The 24,999-nt window shown below is 50.9% G+C and overlaps 1 protein-coding gene across 1 annotated transcript in view; it reads left to right on the top strand.

The window, feature by feature from the left end:
* Nucleotides 1-6,279: 6,279 nt before the first annotated feature.
* The window catches only part of OCA2 (OCA2 melanosomal transmembrane protein), a 352,275-nt gene continuing 333,555 nt past the window's right edge, over nucleotides 6,280-24,999 (top strand). Inside the window, exons 1-2 of the mRNA XM_025390396.1 lie at nucleotides 6,280-6,462; nucleotides 23,881-24,092. Of these exons, the coding sequence (XP_025246181.1) occupies nucleotides 23,902-24,092 (191 nt within the window). The 5' untranslated portion in view covers nucleotides 6,280-6,462; nucleotides 23,881-23,901. The remainder of the gene's footprint in view (nucleotides 6,463-23,880; nucleotides 24,093-24,999) is intronic.

Below are 24,999 nucleotides of genomic sequence, written 5' to 3' on the forward strand. Positions count from 1 at the left end.
CCACACATACCCCACACACACTCCACACACATGCACACACCCCACACCCCAGAAACACACACCCCACACACACCCACACCACACACATGCACACGCACACACACCCCAGACACATGCACACGCACACCCCCACACACACCAGGCACACACATGTGCGCACACACACCCATACCCCCCACACATGCACACACACCCCCATACTGCCCACACCCCAGAGTCGCACACACACCCGCCACACACGTACACACACACCCATGCGTACACCCTCCCCCTACCCACACCCCAGACACAAATACACCAAAACACACCCAGGCATACACCCCCCCCCAAACACACACACACATAAACCCTATACAGATACATATATATCCCCCCACACATACATCCTTCACATACAGCCCATCACACACACGTCCCGACACACACATACACCTCCCAAACACATACATCTTGGCCCCGCCACATACACGCACCTTCACACACACACACACACCCCCCCACACACACCGTATTCCCTACCCTCTCCCCACCCCATCCTCCTCCCCACGCTGCGTGGAGCTGGGCAGGTGGGCAGAATGGGGAGGGAGAGCGCTGGGCCTCTGAAAAATTGGAACAAGGAAGGCCCCCCCGAAAGGCCTGCCCTGGATGGCCTGGATAGGAGGGTCGGGGCCTGAGGACATCCCTGGTCACTGCCAGGGACATGCCATGGTGGCCCACGATGTCAGGAAGGGCCAGGCCCGCCGGCAGCCAGTCTGGAGAGTGAGTCCTACACCGGGGTCCTCCAGGCCGAATCGCGCAGACCTCACTCCTCCACCAGTCTGCACTTTAAACAAGGAGTCGCTCAGGGCTGCAGTGAACTGGGACCACGCCCCTCCCTGGGACCACGCCCCTCCCTGCAGCCTGGGCTGCACAGAGGGACCCGTCTCTAAAACAAGAAATGAAACAGATCGTTTTACCAAGGTGACGGGGTCCACTCCGCATGGAGGCCAGCTCCAAAGGGTGGGGGGCTTTTGTCTGCAGGACCTCCTGGGCCTCATTTCTCATGGGATCCAAATGGAAATGGAAACACACACGCACACAGATACCAACTACCCGACATCCGGAATCAACAGCAGGCACCTTCGTCCCTCAAGCTGCAGACTCCCGTGTCCAGCCTGGCTCCCCGCTGGAGCACCAACTCTCAGGACCCCACTTTCTTCCCACCCCCATGGGCCTGGCCTCCCCATTCTCCTGCCACCCAGGGCTGCCCCTCCCCGCGGAGCCTTCAGCTCAGGACCACCAGGGACTTGGGCCGGCCCCTCCCGGTCACAGGATCCACCCTCTTCAGGATGAAGTTTATGACCATTTTTATTCCTGAGTTGGTGCTGGAGTTTCCGCCTATCCCAGTCACTTTTCAAAATTGATTTTTTCCCCCACACACAAATGAGACTTTCTATTTTCCTTTAATTCATTAAAAGAAAGACGTTATTAATCAGATGTAGAGAGAAGTCCCATATATACCCATCCCACACATGTAGCCTGCCCCACTGCACACACTGCCCACCAGATTGGTCCACGGGTTACACCAACACACCAGCATTAGCCAGAGGCCTCGGATTACATCAGGGCTCGCTCGGGCAGTGCCTTCTGTGGGTTTGCACGAATGTCTAATGCCCTGTATCCGCCTTACAGTATCATACAGACTAGGGCCGCTGCCCTGAAACCCCCTCCACCAAGTCATCCCTCCGCTCCCCACTAGCCCCCGACAGCCGCCGATCTTTATACTGTCTCCATAGTTTGACCTTTCTAGAAGGTCGTCTAGTTGGAATCAGGCAGTATGTAGCCTTTTCACATTGGCTTGTTTTACTTAGTAATCTGCTTTTAAGATTCCTGTGTGTCTTTTCTTTTCTTTTCTTTTCTTGAGACAGAGTCTTGCTCTGTCGCCCAGGCTGGAGTGCAGTGGCGCGATCTCGGCTCACTGCAAGCTCCGCCTCCCGGGTTCCCGCCGTTCTCCTGCCTCAGCCTCCCGAGTAGCTGGGACTACAGGCGCCCGCCACCTCGCCCGGCTAGTTTTTTTTCTATTTTTTAATAGAGACGGGGTTTCACCGTGTTGGCCAGGATAGTCTCGATCTCCTGACCTCATGATCCGCCCGTCTCGGCCTCCCAAAGTGCTGAGATTACAGGCGTGAGCCACCGCGCCCGGCTCCTGTGTGTCTTTTCATGGCTTGGTAACTCATTTCTTTTTAGCTCCGAATAATAAATATTCCATTGTCTGGATGCACCCTAGTTTGTTTATTCATTCCCCTCCTGAAAGGCATCTTGATTGTTTCCAAGTTTTGGCAATGACAAATAAAACTGCTATAAACACCCGGGTGCAGGTTTTGTGTGAATGTAAGTTTTCGAATCATTTAGGTAAACATCAAGGAGCATTGGTTGCTGCATCATATTCTAAGAGTGTTTAGTTTTGTAAGAAACTGCCCAACTGTCTTCCAAAGTGGCTATACATCTTGCAGTCCCACCAGCAATGACTGGGAGTTCCTGTGACTCCACAGCTCATTACATTGAAACATGCCTTTAAAGTCCAGAATTTAAGTTCAGAAGCTAGCACCAAGCCCTCATTATTCAGCTCCTGCATCCTTGGCTGTGGTAACTTTAAAACATGGCTCCTGCCGGTGCGGTGGCTCACACCTGTAATCCCAGCACTTTGGGAGGCCGAGGTGGGCGGTCAAGTGATTGAGACCATCCTGGCCAACATAGTGAAACCCCGTCTTTACTAAAAATACAAAAATTAGCTGGGCGTGGTGGCGCCTGCCTGTGGTCTCAGCTTCTCAGGAGGCTGAGGCAGGAGAATTGCTTGAACCTGGGAGGTGGAGGTTGCAGTGAGCCAAGATCACGCCACTGTACTCCACCCTGGCAACAGAGCGAGACTCCATCTCAAAAACAAAAACGAAAAACACGGCTCCAATGTTCTTTGACATTCCTCCCCTCAAGAACTGGTGTCTGTGTCCTTCCTTGGGCTCCTTGACTGGCCAATAGAATATGACAGAAATGGTGCCTGCCAGTCCTGGGCGCAGGCCCTAAGGAACTGGTGACTTCCGTTTCCTGTCTCTTGGGCCCCGGCTGCCATGCTGTAAGGAAGTCCAAGAGCTGGTGCAGGGGCCACATGGAGGAGCCGACAGACCCACCCGAGAGTGAGCAAGTGCACCTCCGGATCCTCCAGACTCAAGTCATTTCTGGCCTTCACGTTGCCCTGGCTGCAGTGGGGTGCAGATGAGCTGTTTCCACTGTGCCTTTCTGAATTCCAGACCCGCGGGATCTGGGAACTTGATAAAATGCTTGCTGAATCAAGCCAATTTCGGGCAGGGGCGGGTGCATAGGGTTTGTGGGCTGAACCATGGCAGGAACAGGCAGAGACTGGGGACTGCGGAGGCCTGCACAGCAGGTGGCCCCGGGGACCCCTGGGGAGGTATTCACAAAGGGAAGCTGCAGACAGATTTCCCCATGACGGGGCTGGAGGGCTGGGCCGGGAGGCGCTTTCTTCTCTCTGGATGCTGTGGTCCAGGGAAGCAGCCCTTCCCTGCACCCTCAGGCCTGCCCAATTCGGAGACCTTCTCACTCTCCTGGACCATTGTCCTCTGAGTCACAACTGCCTGTCCAGGGCAAGAAGCCAAGGGTGCCTTCACTGGGTCACCCACAAACATAAAATTTGCACACATGAACACAAAAGCCACACCACATCCCAGCCCTCTGCTTGGAAGTAGCCACCTTTTGCTTTTATATCTGATTCCGATGATGCTGTTCTTTTGCGAAGAACATTTAGCGGGGGCCTTATTTTGGGATTTCCTTCTGGAATTTCTGGGCCAGCCAAGAAAAGTATAATTCGATATCATATCTCGTTTGGGACCCCAATCTTCATGCTCAGCTTAGGAGAAACCATGTCATTTCTGAGACTGGCCCCAATCACTTCTAACTGAAGAAGTGCGGTGCCCCTCGAAGGCAAGTTTGGCATTGGAGTCACACACAGGCTTCCATTGATGCATCTGCGGGCAGCACTCACTCTCCGCCACCAGAAAATGAAACCCCATCTGACCCTGACTCCGACAACCAAGGGGACGGACTGATGTCAGCTAAGAAGCCGGAGACAGTGAGCATGTGGCTGTGCTGGGTGTGGGTGCCTGTCTGCTCCCGGGGCTAGGGGCTTCATCACCGCACAGCTGCCTCCAGGGCTAGGACACTTGGATTTGGCTCACCCAAGCCAGTCCCTGGCATGGAAGTGGGTTTTCTCCATTACTGTGGCCACTCAGGGCCTATCCCTGGAGCTGGGGTCGGGTTGCTCCCTCCCCAGACATTCAGCAGTTACACAAAGAACTGTGACCTGCAAGGCACAGAGAGCCACATGCTTGGTGGCAGCTGTCCTGCTGGCGTTTCACAGCCCTCGTTTTGACAGATCCGTGTGCACACCAAGAGCCTTCTGCCTGCCCAGGGAGCCTCCCCCGGGCTCTGTGTCTTGGCCTCTCCCTGCCCTGTAACAGTGTCCCTGAGGCACTGGGAGGGGAGCAGGTGCAGTGATGAGCGAGGATGAGACAGTATTTCTGGGACAGGAACTGGTGCGTCGGTGGTCATGGGTTCCCTGGCGCCACCATCCCACAAGGATGGGGTCACCGTCCAGGCTGCTTGCCAGCCATGTCCACACCTAATGCACACGGCGGTCTGAACTGATGCGTCTGCACACGCGACAGCAAATGTGATCTCAGAGATCTCGGGCTTTCCTGCAGTCAGGCCCCTGGCTGGGAACTTGGGTGTTCTGGAGCCTGCCATGCTGAGGTCGTCCTCCATCCTTGCTCCCAGGGCAGCCCCGGCCCACCCTGTCGCTATGCAATGTGCTTTGTTACAAGGCATGAGACCTCTTTCAGCTCTGCTGTTACACTGCGGATGCAGCCCCTCACTTCCTGCCAACTCCTGTGCAGGACCTGGCCACTGTAGCTGTGTGTGTGTCTGTATCTGTGTGTCTCTATGTGTCTGTGTATCTGTGTGTGTATACCTGTATCTGTGTGTGTCTGTGGGTATGTGTATTTGTGTATCTGTGTTTGTACATCTGTGTATCTCTGTGTCTGTATCTGTGTGTCTGTGCATGTATCTGTGTATGTGTCTATGTATCTGTGTATCTCTGTGTCTGCGTGTGTATCTGTGTGTGTCTGTGTATCTGTGTGTGTATATCTGTGTGTATCTGTGTGTCTGCGTGTGCGTATCTGTGTGCGTGTATCTGTGTGTGTGTATCTGTGTCTGTGTATATGTGTGCCTGTGCATCTCTGTACGTGTCTGTGTATCTGTGTGTGTCTCTGTATCTCTGTATCTCTATATCTGTATCTGTGTGTCTGTACCTGTGTGTGTCTGTGTATTTGTATATATCTCTGTGTGTCTGTGTCTGTGTGTATATCTGTGAGTGTATCTGTGTGTATCTCTGTGCCTGTGTGTCTCTGTGTGTCTGTGTATCTGCGTGTGTCTTTGTGTGTCATCTGTGATTCTGTGGCCTGTATCTGTGTGTCTGTGTATTGCTGTGTCTCTGTGTGTATCTGTGTGTGTATGTGTATCTGCGTATCTCTGTGTCTGTGTGCATCGTGTGTCTATCTCTGTGTCTGTGTGTGTATCTGTGTGTGTCTGTGTGTACCTGTGTGTGTCTGTGTGTAATCTCGTGTGTGTGTCTGTGTGTGTATCTGCGTATGTCTTTGTGTGTCATCTGTGATTCTGTGTCCTGTATCTGCGTGTCTGTGTATTGCTGTGTCTCTGTGTGTATCTGTGTCTGTGTACATCGTGTGTCTATGTGTGTGTGTGTGTGTGTGTATCTGTGTGTGTCTGTGTATCTCGCGTGTGTGTCTGTGCTGCAGGAGGGGCTGTCGGCAGGTGTAACCGCGGCATCCTGGCTGGAGGGCCTCGCTGGGAGAGCTCGGAAGGGAACAGAATGTTCACTGCGCATTTTGTTCGTAGGGAAAGGCTGTCTGCGGTCCTGGGCCGCCTCCTCAGAGGTGAAGCTGGAAACTGCCGGGGCGCGGCCTTAGACGGATGCGCTCTCCGCCCGCGCCCGAGACTCCGCCGCAGCCCGAGCCGCCGGGGGCTGGGGGCGGGGTGAGGAGGGGGCGCGCTGTGGGCGGGGCCGGTGGGGCGCTGTGTGGGCGGGGCCGGGTTGTAGGCGTGGCCGGGAGGGGCGTGGCGTGGGCGGGGCCCAGCCGGGGGCGTGCCTGGGTGGGGGACCCGCTGCTGCAGCGCGGAGCTTTCCCTGAGTTCTCACTTCGAAGGCTGCGCTCCGCTCACCATCCAGAGCGGAGATTCGGACCTTACACTAACTCCCGGAGAAAGACCAGCAAGTGCGCAGGTAAAGTGCACTTGCTCCGCGGTCGGGAGGAAGGAGGCGAGGAGCCAGCCTAGCCTGGGACCAGGCAGGGAGAGTTTACACAGCCCCGGCTGAGTCGCGGCTTAGGAAGCAAGGCAAGTTCCCCTAAAGGTCACTGTGCACAGACGGGCGCGATGGAGCAGACCTAGCGCGGCTGAGTCCGCCTGGGCCTGCAGCGGCAGCAGCTGCCCCCTGAGCCCCCCCACCCCACACAGCTCCCTGGCAGGCGACCCAGGAAAAAGTCGCCGCCTGGTGGGCCATGAGGTCATGGGTGGGGGGAGTTTGGAAGCGTTCAGACGGCAAATGTTCCACTTGAACTCCAGGGCAGCATCTGGCACAGAGGGGCCTCCTAGCCGTGAGCCGTGGTCAGGCGTTTCCTTAGAATGGAATGCACTGGAGTGAAAACACTAAATCCCTCAAAGCCGCTTCTCTTTACTGTGGTCACACACAGTGAAATCAGTGGGCATTAGTGCAGCTAGCTCTTTTCAAGGACACAATGTTAAGCACAGGCAGCCTGGTGTGTGGACGCTCTGGGTTTGCAGACCCAGGCAGGGGCCAAGGCTCAGGACAAGTGCCCGGTGCTCCCTTCCCACAGGGCGAATCAGAGCCTGGAGCCCGGTGGTGAAGCTCCCCAGGTGACTCTAACGTGCAGTGCATTTTGAGGAGCACTACTTAGACCAATGTGATAGTCTACAATGTGTAGATTTAGGGTGAGTGATTCTGCGGAAAAGAAGCGCGAGGCTGTTAGCAGTTGTGGGCAGCTGCTGTCTACCTAAACCAGCTGCGGTTTGTTTGCTCGGTGACGTGAGCTTCGCGGGGTGGACATGGTGTCTGCCATCCAGGACCCTGGGACGGGGCCTGCCAGGGCAAGGAGCTGGGCATTGAACGCATCTGGGGATACCTACCTCTCATGGAAGAACGAATGAGGATTGACCCTGAACACAGAGGTGAAAGAGCTGAGTAGACTGCAAAGAATTGCACAAAAACTGCTTGTTCTGCAAATTTAGTTTACAACACTTGAGTGCAGTTCACATCGGCGTAATGTGATTTAGGATCATAAGTCCCTAAAATTTCATTACACTGAAGAAAAGTAAATGCCTATACTGTTCTTGTTTTATGAGAAGACCAGAACCTCCAGCCCCTGGGGCAGCTGAGATCTGAGGATATCAGGAATACCAGGAATGGGGAGGTCCTGGCTGTTGCTGGAGACCCAGCAGCATGACACCTGTGTCACCTGGGTCCCGTTTCTATGCTGGAGTGGCAGGCAGCAAGGAAATAATTTGAGTTTGATTGAGGCCATATGCATGTTGGAAAGGTTACTGTGGCTGAGTGGTTGGGAGCAGCTGGGGGGGTCAAGAAAGCCACTGCCAAGGCCTTCCCACTGAGTGTGGTTGCCAGGCCGGGGCAGGGAAGCAGTGGTGAGTTGCAAGGGGGATTCCACTTTGGTGATGGGTGATGGATGGTGGGATCAGTCACCAGGGCCCCTGGGAAAGGCCAGGTGTGGCTTCAGCACTCTGGAAGTTTTGGGTACCTTTATGTCTAGGGACACAAGAAAGTAGATGGACACAGTGGTTTTGGCTGCAGAAGAGAGCTAGGGGGCCACCTGTCCACAGGTGAGGATGAGGTCTCTTGGGAGTAGAGAGAAAAGGGAGGCTTTTAATTGCTAGTAGTGGAAAAAGTGGCTTGCAATGGAGATAAAAGCTACCAGAGAGGGGAGGAAAGCCCAGAGCCTGGAGGCCGGGGCAGGATCTGGGGCAGGGGCTGACCCAGTGTAGCATTCCCCATATGCTGGAAACGTGAGAAGAGACTCCACAGGCCAGAGCTCCCTCAGCTCCTTGGGGCCTCTGGCTGTACCAGCTCATTCGCTGGCTGTTGGTTTCTGCAGTTTTGATGTGGGGTTCTGTCACTGACCTGCACACAGCAGGCTTGTCGCGGGCTGTGGCTCTTGCGCCGGCCACGCGCGGGACCCGAGCAGTTTCGGCGGAGCGCGGCGGGGTCCATGCGGGTCAGACCCGTGGGGAGGTGCGGCTGGCGCACCTGTGCTCTCGTCCGGCCACCCGCTGAGGCGTCGGGGGGCGCATTCCACAGGGCGGCGGGGGGCAGGTCTGGTGTTTCGAGGAGCGTGGGACACAGTTTCCAAGCTGGCCTGAGGGACGGGCGAAGGGACACCGACCTACAGCGGCAGAGCTCGGGCCAAACTGCGGGCAGCTGGGGCAGCGGAGGGGGTTTGCACCGCGGAGGGGGGCCCGGGCCCCGGGCTGGGAGCGGGGCTGGGCGGCCGCGTCCCCGGGTGCGCGTTTGCTGGCGCTGCTCGTTTCTCCCCGGGAGGTGCGCCCGGCCTGCGGCGGGGCGGCCAGTCCCTGGGGGTCCCTGCGAGCGGCCTCCCGAGGCCCCTCCCGGGCCCCGCCGCTCCTCCCAGGCTGGAAGGCGGCGAACTTTTTCAAACCAGAACAGAAAACAGATGGAAAGCCACGATGTTTGGCTTAACGTTCTAGAAGCTTTTAACCAAGTTCACATGTTGCAGAACCCACCTGAAGGGATACACGGTCACACTCGCGGCCTCGGTCCCGGCCCGAAGCGGGGGGCAGCGCGCCCTACACTGCCCTCTGCGGGACACCTGTCTCAGCCCGGGCCGCCTGAGGAGGAGGCTGACCCCCGGACGGGCTTCTTCAGGCCCTGGCCGCAAGGCTCTCCCGCCCCGCCCCGGGATCCGGGAACTAGAAGGAGCGCTTCCAACGCAACGGTCCTGCGGCCACGGCCGGGCTCCCGAGGCACGGCCACGCCCCCGGCTCACAGCCACGCCCCCGGCTCACAGCCACGCCCCAGAGACAGACCGCCTCCAATGACAAGCCACGCGCCCGGAGACACGACCACGCCCCAGGAGACACGGCCACGCCCCAGAGACAAGCCACGCCCCTAGAGACACGGCCACGCCCCGGAGACAAGCCACGCCCCCGGAGACACGGCCACGCCCCGGAGACAAGCCACGCCCCCGGAGACACAGCCACGCCCCAGAGACAAGCCACGCCCCCAGAGACACGGCCACGCCCCAGGAGACACGGCCACGCCCCGGAGACAAGCCACGCCCCCGGAGACACAGCCACGCCCCAGAGACAAGCCACGCCCCCAGAGACACGGCCACGCCCCCGGAGACACGGCCACGCCCCGGAGACAAGCCACGCCCCCGGAGACACAGCCACGCCCCAGAGACAAGCCACGCCCCCAGAGACACGGCCACGCCCCAGGAGACACGGCCACGCCCCGGAGACAAGCCACGCCCCCAGAGACACGGCCACGCCCCGGGGACAAGCCACGCCCCCGGAGACACACTGACACCTGTGCGGAAGCAGCCAGGCCCCCGAGACACGGGCCACGCTCCGAGAGACACAGCCATGCCCTGCGGACCCAGCCAGGCCCCTACAAGCACAGCCAGGGGCGGTTTCTCGCTTAGAGGGACGCCTTGGGGCTGCGCAGCGCGTTAGGGACGATTTGGGGCCGAGCAGCGCTTTGTGGGGACGCCAGCATTCAGTGACGGGTGTTTTCTCTGGATGTGGGACACTGTCCACCAGAGGGGAGCTGGCTGCGGAGGGGCTGCCTTTGAACAGCCAGGTTTTCACCGCAGCGCGTAAACCTGGTCCTTCTCGTTCCTTGCTGGTATTATGTCAGATGTTTAAAGAACTCGAATAACAATGTTCTTTTTTTTTTTTTTGAGGCGGAGTTTCGTTCTTGTTGCCCCGGCTGGAGTGCAATGGCGCGATCTCGGCTCACCGCAACCTTCGCCTCCCGGGTTCAAGCGATTCTCCTGCCTCAGTCTCCCGAGTAGCTGGGATGACAGGCACGCGCCACCACGCCCGGCTAATTTTCGTGTTTTTTGTAGAGACGGAGTTTCTCCGTGTTGGTCAGCCTGGTCTCGAACTCCCAACCTCAGGTGATCCGCTCGCCTCGGCCTCCCAGATTGCTGGGATTATAGGTGTGAGGCACCGCGCCCGGCCACAGTGTTCTTGGGATTTACGAAGACGCTGTTTTCCACACGCTGCTGGTCGCCGCCACTGTGAAGCCGGCTGCGGCGCTTGCTCCCGGCTATCGTTTCGCAGGGCCGAGGTGGGAGGGCCGCGGCCCCGGGGCGCACCCGGGCGGGGAGTGCTCAGGGCGGCCTGGCTGGGCCCCTCCCGCCCTCCTGCCGGGCGCCAACCGGACTCCGCCAGCTCGACCTCTGCTCCGAGTCCCTCAGACCCACCGTGCGCGGAGCTCTCAGCCGTGCGGCCACGGGCGCGCCGGTACCAGCGGGAAAGGCCGGGCTGCCTGGACCCGGGCAGGGCGCGGTGACCCGGCCTGGCTTGAGCGCCGGCAGCACAGCTCTCGGGGCTGCTCCTGCTTCACACCCGCACTGCTGGGGCCTTTTCTTGGGCTGAGCAGGTGACGGTGGCTCCTGGACCCAGTGGAGAAGGGCCCAGGCGTGGAACCCCGTCCCCTCCCCGGCAGGGCAGGTGTCAGGACCACGCCCAGCGCCGCACCCTGGCCTCTCTCCGTCCTGGCACCGGTGCGGTCCCCCCACCCCGCCCTGGGTCCGGCTGCGGGAGGCGGGGCTCGGGGCTCGGGCAGGCTTGGTGAGCGTCCGGCGGGCACGGAAGGCCATGGCTGGGCGTCGAGGGCCTCGGAGAGACGGTGCTGGCAGCAGGAGGGGCAGGAGGGGCCCGCCCCCCATCCCCCCACTCCCACCCCATCCCCACCCCCCACTCCCCCATCCCCACTCCCACCCACCCCCACCCCCCACCCCCACACCCCACCCCCATTCCCCCCCGCAGGTCCTGAGGGCGGGGCACGGCTGCAGGCGGGAAGAGCGCAGAGCTGTAGAGGGGGCCGGCAGCCGCCCACACGAACGATTTGGGGTTGGGTGTGAGGACTGGAAGGTTCCACCGACTCTGTACCATCTTTTTTTTTTTTTCCTAAAAATAAGCCACAACCATCAATTTTTTCTTTCTAAAATTTGGTGACGACTTGGTCACTTCGGTGTGAGTCTTGCTTGGAAGGAGGGTCCTGGGCGCCGTTGCGGGGAGGACCTGGAGGGGTGGGGTGGGGCTGTCACGCCCTCCGCCCTGTGCCGCTGGCTTACGGCTCCCCGGTCCTGCTCCCCCAGCTGCAGGTGTCCCTACGGGCGGGAGCTCTGCCCAGGGTGGCCCTGCCCTAGGCAAGTCAAGCGCATGTGGCCCAACAAGGCAAAGCCAGGCTGACGCTGTGGTTCCTGTGAGAGTGCAGCCACGGGCTGGGGTGAGGGGAGGGTCACAACGGAGGACGGGCTGTGTGGTGGGGTGTGGGGTCACAACGGAGGACGGGCTGTGTGCCTGGGTGTTGGGATGTGTGTTAGGGTGTTGGGGTCCCCCAGAAGACAGGCTGTGGATTGGAGTGCTCCATCATCTTCATGAGAGGCGATGACCAGGTGGGACCAGGAGGAGTGAGGGTGTGTTTGGAAGAACTGGATGAGGAATGAGTGAGAAAGAGGGAGAGGTCTTGGTGAGCAGAGGCCTCTGTCTCCCATGGAAGAGGCAGGAAGTGGGGTGGAATGAGAGCCCCTACTCAACCCCGGACAACCACTGATCTATTCCTCATTTATACAATTTTGCCATTTCAAGAATGTTGTAGTTATGGAATCAGAGTAAATGCTTTTTTTCACTGAGGATTTTCACTCTGGATTCCTCTATGTTGCTGTGTATGAATTGTCTTTTCCTTTTGATTGCGGTGTGGTCCTCCCCGGCATGCATGCAGCACAGCCTGTTTCACATTCCCCTAGGGACAGACGGCTGGGTGGCTTCCAATTTTTGATATAAGTGCTATGAACATTTGAGTGCAGGGTTTTATGTGAATGAAAGTTTTGTTTCTCTGGGATTAATGTCCAGGAGTGCAATTGTTGGCTGGTAGTTGCAATTTTAGTTTTTTAAAAACTGTCAAACTGCTTTCCAGAGTGGCTGTGCCATTTTGCATTCCCATCAGTGATGCAGGAGTGAGCCAGCCTCTCGAGCCCTCGGCAGCCAGTGGTGTTGTCTCTCTGTTTTCTTTCTCTCTGTCTCCCTCCCTCCCTCCCTCCCTCCCTCCCTCCCTCCCTCCCTCCCTCCCTTCCTTCCTTCCTTCCTTCCTTCCTTTTCTTTCCCTCCCTCCCTCCCTCCCTCCCTGTCTTTCTCTTTTTATTTATTTATTTTTTTGAGACAGAGTTTTGCTCTTGTCTCCCAGGCTGGAGTGCAATGGCGTGATCTCGGTTCACTGCAATTTCTGCCTCCTGGGTTCAAGCAATTCTTCTGCCACAGTCTCCTGAGTAGCTGGGATTACAGGCACCTGCCACCACGCCTGGCTAATTTTTGTAGTTTTAGTAGAGACAGGGTTACGCCATGTTGGTCAGGCTGGTTTCAAACTCCTGACCTCAGGTGATCTGCCCGCCTCGGCTTCCCAAAGTGCTGGGATTACAGGTGTGAGCCACTGCGCCTGGCCTGTTTTCTATCTCAGCCTTTCTGATAGGTGTGCAGTGATAGCTCAGTTTTAATGTGCATTTCCCTAATGGCTCACGATCTTGAACTTCTTCTCATGTGGTTAGTTGCCATGTGCATATCCTCGTTACTGAAATCTTTGCCCATTTTACTTTTTTTTTTTTTTACTTTTGAAATTTGAAAATCGTTTAGGAGTGGTGAGAGGGAAGATTCTTGCCTTGTCTTCCTGAGAAGGCTTCAGGTTTCTCACCGTTAGGTGTAATGTTAACTCCACGTCTTTTGTAGATGTTCTTTGATAGGTTTGAGGACGTTCCTCTCTATTCCTAGTTTTCTTAGAGATTTTGTTTTATCATGAATAGGTGTTGAATTTTGTTAAATGCTTTTCTGCATGAATTGATATGGTCATGTGATTTTTCTTCTTTAGCTTGTTAATATGGTAGATTACATTGATTGATATTTTTCACAGTTTTATTGAGATTATAATTAAATACCATATAATTCACTCATTTAAAGTGTACAAATTCATACCTGTAATCCTAGGACTTTGGGAGGCTAAGGTGAGAGGATCATTTGAGCCCAGAAGTTTGAGACCAGCCTGGGCACCATAGCAAGACCCTGTCTCTACTAAAAATAAAAAATTAGCTGAGCGTGATGCTGTGTGCCTGTGGTCCCAGCTACTTGGGAGCTGAGGTCGGAGGATCACTTGAGCCTGGGAGGACAAGACTGCAGTGACGCGTGATTACACCACTGCACTCCAGCCTGGGCGACAGAGGGAGACCCTGTCTCAAAAAAATGTACAGTTTAATGGTTTTTTTTAGTATATTCACTGAGTTGTGTGACCATCACCATGATCAATTTTAGAGCATTTTCATGAACCCAAGTGAAACTCCACGCTATTAGCATTTGTTCTTCATTTCCCTCCAACCTTATCCCCTCCCCTAGCCATAGGCAGCAACTAATTTATTTTATTTTATTTCCCTATGGATTTGCCTGTTCTGAAGATTTTATGTATACATAGAGTCAGGCAATATGTGGCCTTTTGTGACTAGCTTCTTTCACTGAGCGTGTTTCCAAAGGTTATCCATGTTTTAGCATGTGTCAGACACCAATCATTTTTATTGTCAAATAATCCACTGGGTGTATATACCACATTTTATTTATTTATTTAGTAATGGACATTTGGGTTATTTGCACTTCTTTCTTTTCTTTTCTTTTCTTTCTTTTCTTTCTTTCTTTCTTTCTTTCTTTCTTTCTTTCTTTCTTTCTTTCTTTCTTTCTTTCTTTCTTTCTCTCTCTCTCTCTTTCTTTCTTTCTTTCTTTCTTTCTTTCTTTCTTTTCTTTCTTTCCTTCCTTCCTCCTTCCTTTCCTTCCTTCCTTCCTTCCTTCCTTTCTTTTTCTTTCTTTCTCTTTCTTTCTTTTTCCTTCCTTCCTTCCTTTCTTTCTCTTTTTTTGAGACAGAGTCTTGCTCTGTCACCCAAGCTGGAATGCAGTGGCACGATTTCGGCTCACTCCAACCTCCACCTCCTGGATTTAAATGATTCTCCTGCCTCAACCTCCCAAGTAGCTGGGATTACAGGTGCCCACCACCATGCCTGACTAATTTTTGTGTTTTTCGTAGAGACAAGGTTTCACCATGTTGGCCAGGCTGGTCTTGAACGCCTGACCTCAAGTGATCCCCCTGTCTTGGCCTCCCAAAGCGCTGGGATGACAGGCATGAGCCACCATGCAGGGCTGGGTTGTTTCCACTTTTAGGGTACTGTGAATAATGATCCTATTAATGTTATTGTACACGTATCTCTGTGGACATATGTTTTCATTTCTCATGGGCATATTCCTACACATGGAATTGCTAGGTCATATGGTAGCTCCATGTTCAACACTGATTGATTTTTTTGAATACTGAACCAGCCTTGCATTCCTGGAACAAACCCTACTTAGTTATGTGTGTAGTTCTTTTGATATATTACTGAATTCCCTTTGCTAATATTTTGTTAAAGATTTTTGCACCATATTCATGTGAGATATTGGCCTGTAATATTTTTTCTTTGTACTGTATCTGATTTTGGTATCAGGGTAATATTATCTTCATAAAACTCACTGAAGGTATACCTCATCTTCTGTTTCCTGGAAGAGATTGTATAGAATTGGTGTTAATTTAAATGTTTGGTAGAATTCTCTAGTGAAACCATCTGACCCTAGCAATTTCTTCTGTAAAAATTCAAATTTAATTTACTTAATAGAAATTATAGAGCTGGCCGGGCGCGGTGGCTCAAGCCTGTAATCCCAGCACTTTGGGAGGCCGAGGCGGGTGGATCACGAGGTCAGGAGATCGAGACTATCCTGGCTAACATGGTGAAACCCCGTCTCTACTAAAAATACAAAAAACTAGCCGGGCGTGGTGGCGGGCGCCTGTAGTCCCAGCTACTTGGGAGGCTGAGGCGGGAGAATGGCGTGAACCCGGGAGGCGGAGCTTGCAGTGAGCTGAGATCGCGCCACCGCACTCCAGCCTGGGAGACACAGCGAGACTCCGTCTCAAAAAAAAAAAAAAAAAAAAAGAAATTATAGAGCTATTCAAATTACCTATTTTATATTAGATGAGTTGTAGTAATTTGTGCTTTTTGAGGAATCGGACTAAGTTTTCTAACTTATGTATGTAAAGTTGTAAAATGGCAATCTAATATACCATTATTATTCTTTGATGTCTTGAGGGTCTGTAGTGGTCTTTCCTGTTTCATTCCTGATATTAATAACTTTCATTCCCTGTTTTTTCTTTGCCAGTCTTGCTAGAGGATTGCTAATTCTGTTGATACTTTCAAAGAAGCTGCTCTTGGTTTCACTGATTTTTTTCTACTGTTTTTGTTGATTTGCTTTCTATTTCTTTGATTTTTATTTATTTTTATTTTTTTATTTTTTTTTTGAGATGGAGTCTCACTCTGTCGCCCAGGCTGGAGTGCAGTGGCCGGATCTCAGCTCACTGCAAGCTCCACCTCCCAGGTTCACGCCATTCTCCTGCCTCAGCCTCCCGAGTAGCTGGGACCACAGGCGCCGCCACCACGCCCGACTAGTTTTTTGTATTTTTTAGTAGAGACGAGGTTTCACCGTGTTAGCCAGGATGGTCTCGATCTCCTGACCTCGTGATCCGCCGGTCTCGGCCTCCCAAAGTGCTGGGATTACAGGCTTGAGCCACCACGCCCGACCTATTTCATTGATTTTTAATCTCAGCTTCATTATTTCTCAGTTCTGCTTGCTTTGGGTTTATTTTCCTCTTCTTTTTCGAGGTTCTTGAGATGAGAGCTTATATTATTTTTCGAGACTTGCTCTCCTTTTGATACTAGCATTTATGCTGTAAACTTCCTCCCATCACTGATTTCACTGTGTTCCGCCAATTGTGATATGTTGTATTTTCACTTTCATTCAGTTCAGTATAATTCTGATTTCCCTTGAGACTTTCTTTTTGAATCCTGGATTATTTGGAAGTATGTTTAATTTCCAAGTGTGCAGATTTTCCTCCTCTCTTTCTGTTACTTATTTCTAATTTGATTGCATTGTGGCAATAGAGTACTCTGTATGATTTCAATTCTTTTCAGTTTGTTGAGGTTTGGTTTATGGTCCAAAGTGTAGTCTATCTTGGTGTATGTTCTTTAGGCACTTTGTAAGAATATTCTGCTGTTGTTGGATGGAGTGTTCCATAAATATTGATTATATTCTATTGGTTGTTGGTGGTGTTCTTCTATATCTGCACTGATTTTCTGTCTAGTTCTATTAATTGCTGAGAGACAAATGTTTAAGTCTGTAACTATAAAACTATAATTGTCTTTCTCCTTTTAGTTCTATCAGTTTTTGCATTAGATATTTTGCGGATCTGTTGTATTGTGCATATGTGTTTAGGATTTCTATGTCTTCTTGGTAAAGTGACCTTTTCATCACTACAAGATGCATCTGTCGGTGCCTGATAATTTTCTTTGCCTTGAAGTCTAGCATATGTTATGTGAATATAACCTCTCCTACTTTATTTGGATTGATGCTTGAATTATATATCTTTTTCCATCCTTTTACTTGCACCCTACCTATATTGTTATTTAATTTTATTTTTCAACTTTTATTTTAGATTCGGGGATGCATGTGCAGGTTGTTACAAAGGCATGTTGTGTGACACTGAGGTTTGGTGTACCACTGAACCTGTCACCCAGGTAGTGAGCACAGTACCCAATAAGTAGTTTTTCAAGGCTTGATCTCCACCCTCTCTCCCTGCTCCAGTAGTCCCCAGGGTCTGTTGTTCCCATCTTTATGTCCATGTGAACCCATATACTGTTATTTTAGAAGTAAATTTCTTACAGACCTTGCATAGTTGAGTCATATTTTTAAATTCACTCTGCCAATCCATCTTTTAGTTGATGTATTCAGACCATTTACATTCAATGCATTTTTCTGATATGTTAGAGCTATGGGTAACTTGAACATTTTTTTAGAATTCCATTTTGATTTATCTATAATGTTTCTTGGTGTATCTCTTTTATAGCTTTTTAAAGTCATTGCTCTAGGTATTAAAGTATATATACACGTTACTTGTCACAGTCTACTGATGCCATCATTTTATCAGTTTGAGTAAAATCAAGAAAACTTACCTCCTTTTACATCCTTTACCTCTCTCATTTGTTATAGAATTGTCTTGACGATTTCATCTGCATACATTGATAAACGCATCAAAGAGTGTTATAATTTTTGCTTCAAATATTCAACAGAATTTAGGAAAATCAAGAGGAGAGGGAAAATGTATTTACCTATGTATAAATGTTATTCAATAGCATGTCATCAACAGTTGATGACAGAATTACTTCCATTCTCTGAATGAAAACAGCACATGATGCATCTGTTAAGAATCTTGCTAGGACTGACCTTTTGTTTTTTTCCTTTGAGATGCGGTTTCGCTTTTGTTGCCCAGGCTGGAATGCAATGGTACGGTCTTGACTCACTGCAACCTCTGCCTCCTGGGTTCAAATGATTCTCCTGCCTCAGCCTCCCAAGTAGCTAGGATTACAGGGGTCCTCCACCACGCCCGGCTAATTTTTGTATGTTTAGTAGGGGTGGGGTTTCACTATGTTGACTAGGCTGGTGGCAAACTCCTGACCTCAGGTGATCCACCCATCTTGGCCTCCCAAAGTGCTGGGATTACAGGTGTGAGCCACCACACCCAGCCTGGACTTTTTATTTTATTTTATTTTATTATTATTTTTTGAGACAGGGTCTCACTCTGTCACCCAGGCTTGAGTGCAGTGGCACAATCCTGACTCATTGAAGCCTCGACTTTCCTGGCTTAGTGATTCTCCTACCTCAGCCTCCTGAGTAGCTGGGACTAGAGGCATGCACCACCATGCCTGGCTAAGTTTTTGTATTTTTAATAGAGATGGGATTTTGCTATGTTGCCTACGCTGGTCTCAAACTCCTGGGCTCAATCAATCTGCCTGCCTTGGCTTCCCAGAGTGCTGGGATTACAGGCGTGAACCGCCACTCCTGTCCTTACCTATATTCTTTTACCTTCCTGATGTTCTAAAATGTATTCTTTCATTTTCCCTTTCTGTTTAGAGAACTTCATTAAGTCATTCTTTTAGGGTAGGTCTGCTGGCAATACATTTTTAGTTTTCTTTAATCTAAAAACATCTTGGTTTCTCTTTCACTGGATATAGGCTTCTGGCTTGCCTGTTCCTTCCTCTCATTACATGAAAAATGTTACGTCACTTTCTTCTGGCCACCATGGTTCCTGTCATCTGAATTGTTTTTTCCATGTAGGGACATTTTAATTTCTCTCTTTAGGACGTTTTTCTTTGCTTTTAGTTTTTAAAATTTTGCCCTCTATATGTGTTGGTGTGGATTTCTTTGGGGTTATCTTGTTTGGGGTTTGCTTAGCTTCTCAAATCTGTAGGTTTATGTCTTTTGCCACATTTAGGAAATTTTCAGCCATGACATCTTCAAATACTTTTTAAGCTACATACTCTTCATCATCTTCTTCTGGCATTTGGATTACATGGAAGTTAGATCTTGTGTTATGGTCCCACAGGTCTCTGAGGTTCTGATAAATTGTTTTAGACTATATTTTCTCTATTGTTCAGATTGAGTAATTTCTATTGTTCTGTCTTCCACTTACTGATTCTTTTCTCTGTTCCCTCCATTTTACTGTTGAGTTCATTTTTGCATTTAAAATTTTGCTATTGTGTTTTTCAGTTTCATTTGGCTCTTATTTGCTGAGACTTTCTGTGTTTCATTTGTTTCAAATGTGTTTGTTATTGCTTGTTGAACCGTTTTTATTTTGGCTGATTTAAAAATATTTTTTCAGATAATTCTAACATCTCCATCATCTTGGTGTCATCGTCTATTTTCTTTCAAGTTGAGATTTTCCTGGTTATCACTATGGTAGGTGGTTTTGAGTGAAACCTGCATATTTTGAGTATTACATTATAAGACTCTAATCACCACTTAAACCTTCTGTTTAGCTGGCTTCCCTTGACACTGCTCCAGCAGAAGGGCCTGACATTGCTGCCAGATAGGGTTAGAAGTTCAGGTTCCCCAAGATGGGGACGGATTCCCCCTTATTGCTGGGTGGGTGTGGGACCTCTGCCTCTTACTAGGCCTCTGCTGATATCACCCTGGCTGAGTGGAATGGGGCATCTCATTACTGCTCATTACTGACCTCTAGTGACACCACTGGGGGGTGGCCTCATTACTGCTGAGCAGAAGTGAAGGCCCTGACACCCCATTTGGCCTCCTCTGACACCATGTCAGCAAGGAAGGAGAGGGGTCCCTTTTACTGCAGGGCAGGGATGAAGTCCAGGCTCCTCACATGGTGGTCCATACTTAAGCCATTGGGGGAGGAGTGTGTAGGGAGGAGGTGGAACTCCCTAGCACCCAGCAACCGGTGAATGTCCAAACTCCCTACTCAACCTTTTACGAAGCATCCGTGTGAGGACTGGGGGCCAGGCACTGTGTAATATCTTTTGGAGGATGCCCACTCAGCCTTTGCTCTCCTGAGTGGATATGGGTCTACTGTATTAGGCTGCAGTAGAACAGATATTGTCTAAAAGCTTTCTGTCTTGCTAGGCTACCTATTTCCTGGTCCTTTGGCTGGGGGCAGGCTTCTCTTGGGGCTTTTTGTTCTAAACGTCAGGTTTTTAGTTGTACTTAGCAGGAAGAACAGGGAAAAGTAGGTCTTCTCTGTCTTCCTGAAAACCCAAGTCCTGAGCTGTGTATTTTTAGTGTTGGCAGATAGGACAGTACGTTTGCATGTCAGTTTGTGAGGTTCAGGATGGGGAGGGATGCAACAGTGCAGTCTGGCCGGGGGTGGGAGCAGGTGGGCTCCACTGTACCTGGCAGGGCTGTAGACAAGTGTGTCCTTGAGAGGCTGGGCTTTTATTCTCACTGCTTCTAGTTTTGCCAGCATGACTCTTCTGGGACGTTTTGCTCTTGGAGACATTCCTCACTGTCGCCCTACTGTGTTCTGAATCCCAGTGTCTGACTCCAGCTTGGGCTCTGGCTTGGGTTCAGCCAATAGGAGACTCTTCTGGGCGATTAGGGGATTAGGGAAGGGAGGATGCCGCACTCTTCTTTGGGGTATCTCTTCTGGGGCTCCAGCTCCTTCCAGAAGTGCTCAGAGTAGCTTCTGTTTCCTTCTTGGACCCTGGCTGATTCGGTCAGTAAAGGGAGCAAGAGGCAGAGGCAGCAGCTGGGAGTAAAAGGAGGATGGGTGTGTGGGGTTTAAGCGGGGAGTGGAGGACAGCAGGTGCGTATACTGCCTAGGGAGGTGTGGTGGGATTGCTGGGCAGTACTGGGGCCCACCTGGGGTTCCTCATATGATGTCATCTGCAGGCATAGGCAGTAAGGAAGGTGTTCTACAGCCATGTTCAACGTCTGAGAAGGGTTGGGATTTGGCCATGGGTGGCAGACTCCAGGGGCCCATGGTCCCCACCTCCTGGTGTTCACACCCTGGTTTAGTCCTCTCTCTTTGAGTGTGGGCAGGCAGGACCCAGGACTGACCTCCAGCTGACAGGATACAGCAAAGTGGTGGATGTCCCCCTGACACGTAATAGCCTATAAAACTCTGCCTCACTGCTGCTCGCTCTCCAGATGCTCCTTGTTGCCTGAGAAGGCAAGCAGACATACTGGAGGAGCCCACATGGTGAGGATGCAGGAGCCTGTTGGGGTGAAGGGGGCCTCTGAGGGGGCCTCCTGTAACAAAACACCATTCTTGCATGGCTATGGGCCAGTAAGAAGCTGCGTCCCTGAGTCCTGCAGCCACCAGGACGTGGATCCTGTCTGCACTGAGTGACCTTGGCAGCAGATTCTTCCCCACTTGAGCTTCCAGATGAAATCACAGCCCAGTGGCCCCTTGAGATCCCAAGCAGACAACCCAGTTGAGCCACCCTGGCCTTGACCCACAGAAACTCTGAGATTATACACATGTGTGCTTTTAAACCTGTGTACTTTGTGGTGATTTGTTTTGCAGTAATAAAAAACTCGTTTATCAGGTAAGTTTGAGAGAATGATTTGGGGCAAGTAAGAGGAGGGTGTTTGCTGGACCACAGAGGTTCCACTGGGAAAGAGGGGAGTGAGGCCTTGGAGAAGGGACATGGCCTGAAAGAGAGTGGACATTTGTTGTACTAAGGGTGGGTGGTATGTTCCTGTGTGAGTCCATTCATGCTGCTGTAACAAAACACCGTAAACTGATGACTTACGCCACAAACATCATTTCTCACAGTTTGGGAGGCTGTGAAGTCTCAGATCACAGCACCAGCAGATTCAGCGTCTGGGGAGCGCCCACCTCCTGGTTCACAGACAGCACCTTCTCACCGTGTCCCCACATGGTGGAGAGAGGAGCCGAGGTCTCCCACGACTCTCGGAAGGGTCTGGAGAGCTCTACCCTCAGGGCCTCTCCAAATCCCAGTCACCTCCCTGACACCCCACCTCTGAACACCATCCCATTAGAGGGGAGGGTTCCAGCCTCCGAGTTTGTTGGAGGGCACATACACAGTCAGTTTGTGACAATTCCAATGGCATGTTCTTCTAAAGAAGCTGGGTGTTTTAGGAGGGGCAATGGCATCCTGGAACTGTCAATGGAGAGCAGGAGGACCCCCTCTGAAGTCTCAGCAGGACCAGTTACATAATTTGTGGGGCCCTTTGTTAAAAAACCAGGGAAAATGCCATTAATGGTACTAAAATATAAAGTTTTCTCTTTTCTTCCATAGTCTCTCTCTCTCGGCTTGTCATGGTGCTTTTAAATTGGTATTTAATGTCATTATTCTAAATAAAAAAATTTAAATTTTAAATTGTTACTATTACTTTTACTAGTCATCTTTATATCATGCCACATCAGTTTTAAATGCAAATACTGAAACATTTAGCTCGTGTGTGGAATTTGTGGAATTGGACATTTTTGTAGCTGGTGTGTACATTTGTACGTTGTTCTTACCAGGCAGTGGAACCATTGTATAAAACAAATGCAACTGCTTTATCTCACTTTTATGATACAAGAACATTCTGCCGACATGGCCTGCCTTCGGCTCACTGGTTTGTGAGTGATCACTCTCAGCATAAGTGGTTGGTTAAAGCAGGGAAATACCAGTGGTGAGAAGGATCTACGGACTTCCTTGGTCGTTCAGGTTTCTTCAAATGTCATGTCTTTCTGTATTTGAAGTCAGTTCTGGCTCCACCAGGAAGTGTGTGTCTGGGGCTGTCAGTGCCCTGTCCTACTCAGCGGTAGACATGACACGCCTTGTACTTGCTTTGAGTCTCAGCAAACTCCTGTCATCCTGGGTCCGCTGGAATTCTGTGCTCCTAGGGCATTGTGAAGGTGACTAGGACTGGCGATGCACTATTGTGCTAACTCCAGCCCCAGCACATGCCTCTGCATCTCAGTGCCAGAAATCCCACTCAGCCAAAGTGCACACTGAGTCCTGGCTTCAGGGCAACCCTGCACAGCAAACCAAGCGGCTGCAAGGCCAAAGGTCATTTCTGGTGCTGTAGGATGCTGGAAAAGGTAAAAAATAAAATGGTTAGGGTTTGAAATATAAGCCCCAAAGTAGGACAGCATAACCTTACAAGTATAGGAATAGTTCTTACTCTTATGGTGGGTACTATTATATTCTCACCAGAAAAATATTAATTTGCTAAATGCAAAAAATGTAAAAATCACAGAAAAGACAAAACCAAAGGAAAAGGACCCCATGGGTACCGTCGCCATCCAGAGGTAGCCATGTTTTGGAGGGTGTGTCTTTTGGGCTTCTGTTCTATGTATGTAATTTATAAATACTTATTTCAATAAAAACATCACAGTGTACCACGTGCCTTAGTCTTTCCACATCCTTAGCATTTCCCAATAGCGAGAACCATCCCTTAGATCATTTTTAATGTAGCACAGAATTTCATGCTGTGCACACATCACAATTTACTTAACGGGCTCTCTGTTGCTGAACACTTAGGCCATTGCTAGTGTGTCCAGAGTTGGTTCCTTCTGGTGGGTTCTTGGGCTCGCTGACTTCAAGAATGACGCTGCAGACCTTGGCGGTGAGTGTTACAGCTCTTAAAGGTGGCACAGACCCAAAGAGTGAGCAGCAGCAAGATTTACTGTGAAGAGCACAACAACAAAGCATCCACAGCCTGGAACTGGAGCCCAGCGGGCCGCTGCAGCTGGCTGGGGGTGGGGGGTGGTCGGTTTTTATTCCTTACTTGTCCCTGCCCACATCCTGCTGATTGGTCCATTTTACAGAGTGCTGATTGGTCCATTTTATTACAGCATGCTGATTGGTCCATTTTCCAGAGTGCTGATTGGTGCATTTACAATCCTGTAGCCCGGAAAGTTCTCCAAGTCCCCGCCCCACCCAGGAAGTCCAGCTTCGCTTCTCGCTAGTGTGAAAAGCTCCTGCGTGGCTGGGACGCTGGAACTCGGGAGCGCCTCCGTGGGAGCAGCCTTCCCACTGTGTGGACTTCTGAGGTGCAAACGTGAGTCCCCGTGTGCCTTTCATCACGAGTGGTTTTTTCTGGCTGCCCTAGAGAGAAGACTGGCGGTGGAGCATGCATCTGGAGGGCAGAGACGGCAGGCGGGACCCTGGCACACCGGAGGTGGAGCTCCTGCAGACGTCCGTGCCCCCGGGACTCGCTGAACTTGCCGCGGGCAAGCGCAGGCCTCCGGCGGGGCTGACCCCTGGGCAGAGCTCCTGGGCTCCTGCAGGCCAGGAGTTTGCTTCCTTCCTCGCACAGAGGAGGTGAGTTTGAAATAGTGCCGTCTTGTAAATGTGGACTTCACGAAGATTGGGTTTCCGTGAGCATCCTTCCCCCACGTTTGTTGTGGGAAACATTTCCAGAAACTTTCCAAGAATTTTTCCAGCGTTAGATCACTTTCCTGGCTTAGTTTTTGATGACTGATATTTGTAAAATGTGATGAGCTTAATTTAGCTCCAAACGATAATACAAATAGAAAAGAGAGTTTGTAACATGAAGATTTAACACCTAATGTATTATTTAAGGTATTGCAATTATTCTGCAGTGTTGGAAAGTGTACGTCTCTTAGGACATGCTTTATTTCTATACATACAGCAAGTGGAACTGAGTAGTTCATGTCAGAAAAGTCAGAATTTACATAAAAGGAAATTTAAAAATAATTTCAACATTTATTTTAGATTCAGGGGTTAAATGTGCAGGTTTGTTACCTGGATGTGTTGTGTGATGCCGAGGTTTGGGGTACTACTAATCACCCGGGTAGTCAGCATGGTACCCAATAGTTAGTTTTCCACCCTCCCTCCTCCCGCCCTCGTGTGGTCCGAGTGTCCCCTGCTGCCTTCTTTATATCCATATGCACCCCGGGGTTAGAGCCCACTTATCATGAGAATATGTGGTATTTGGTTTCCTGTTCCTGTGTTAACGCGTTTGGATAATGGCCTCCAGCTACATCCATGTTGCTGCAAAAGACATGATTTCATTCTTTAAGAGAAAATTTTGATACATCTTTAAATATTTACTTATGTAAAGACAATGAATGGATTTTACATGTCAATCCTTATACTCCAAATCCATAATTTGCAGTTCACGTAGATGTCTTTGTAATGAGAAAAGCAGCATCCTATGAGTAGATGTCTCTGCCTGTCTTTTTTTTTTTTTTTTTTTTTTTTTTTG

The sequence above is a fragment of the Theropithecus gelada genome, chromosome 7a, assembly GCF_003255815.1.
Source record: "Theropithecus gelada isolate Dixy chromosome 7a, Tgel_1.0, whole genome shotgun sequence".
Classification (NCBI taxonomy): Eukaryota; Metazoa; Chordata; class Mammalia; order Primates; family Cercopithecidae; genus Theropithecus; species Theropithecus gelada.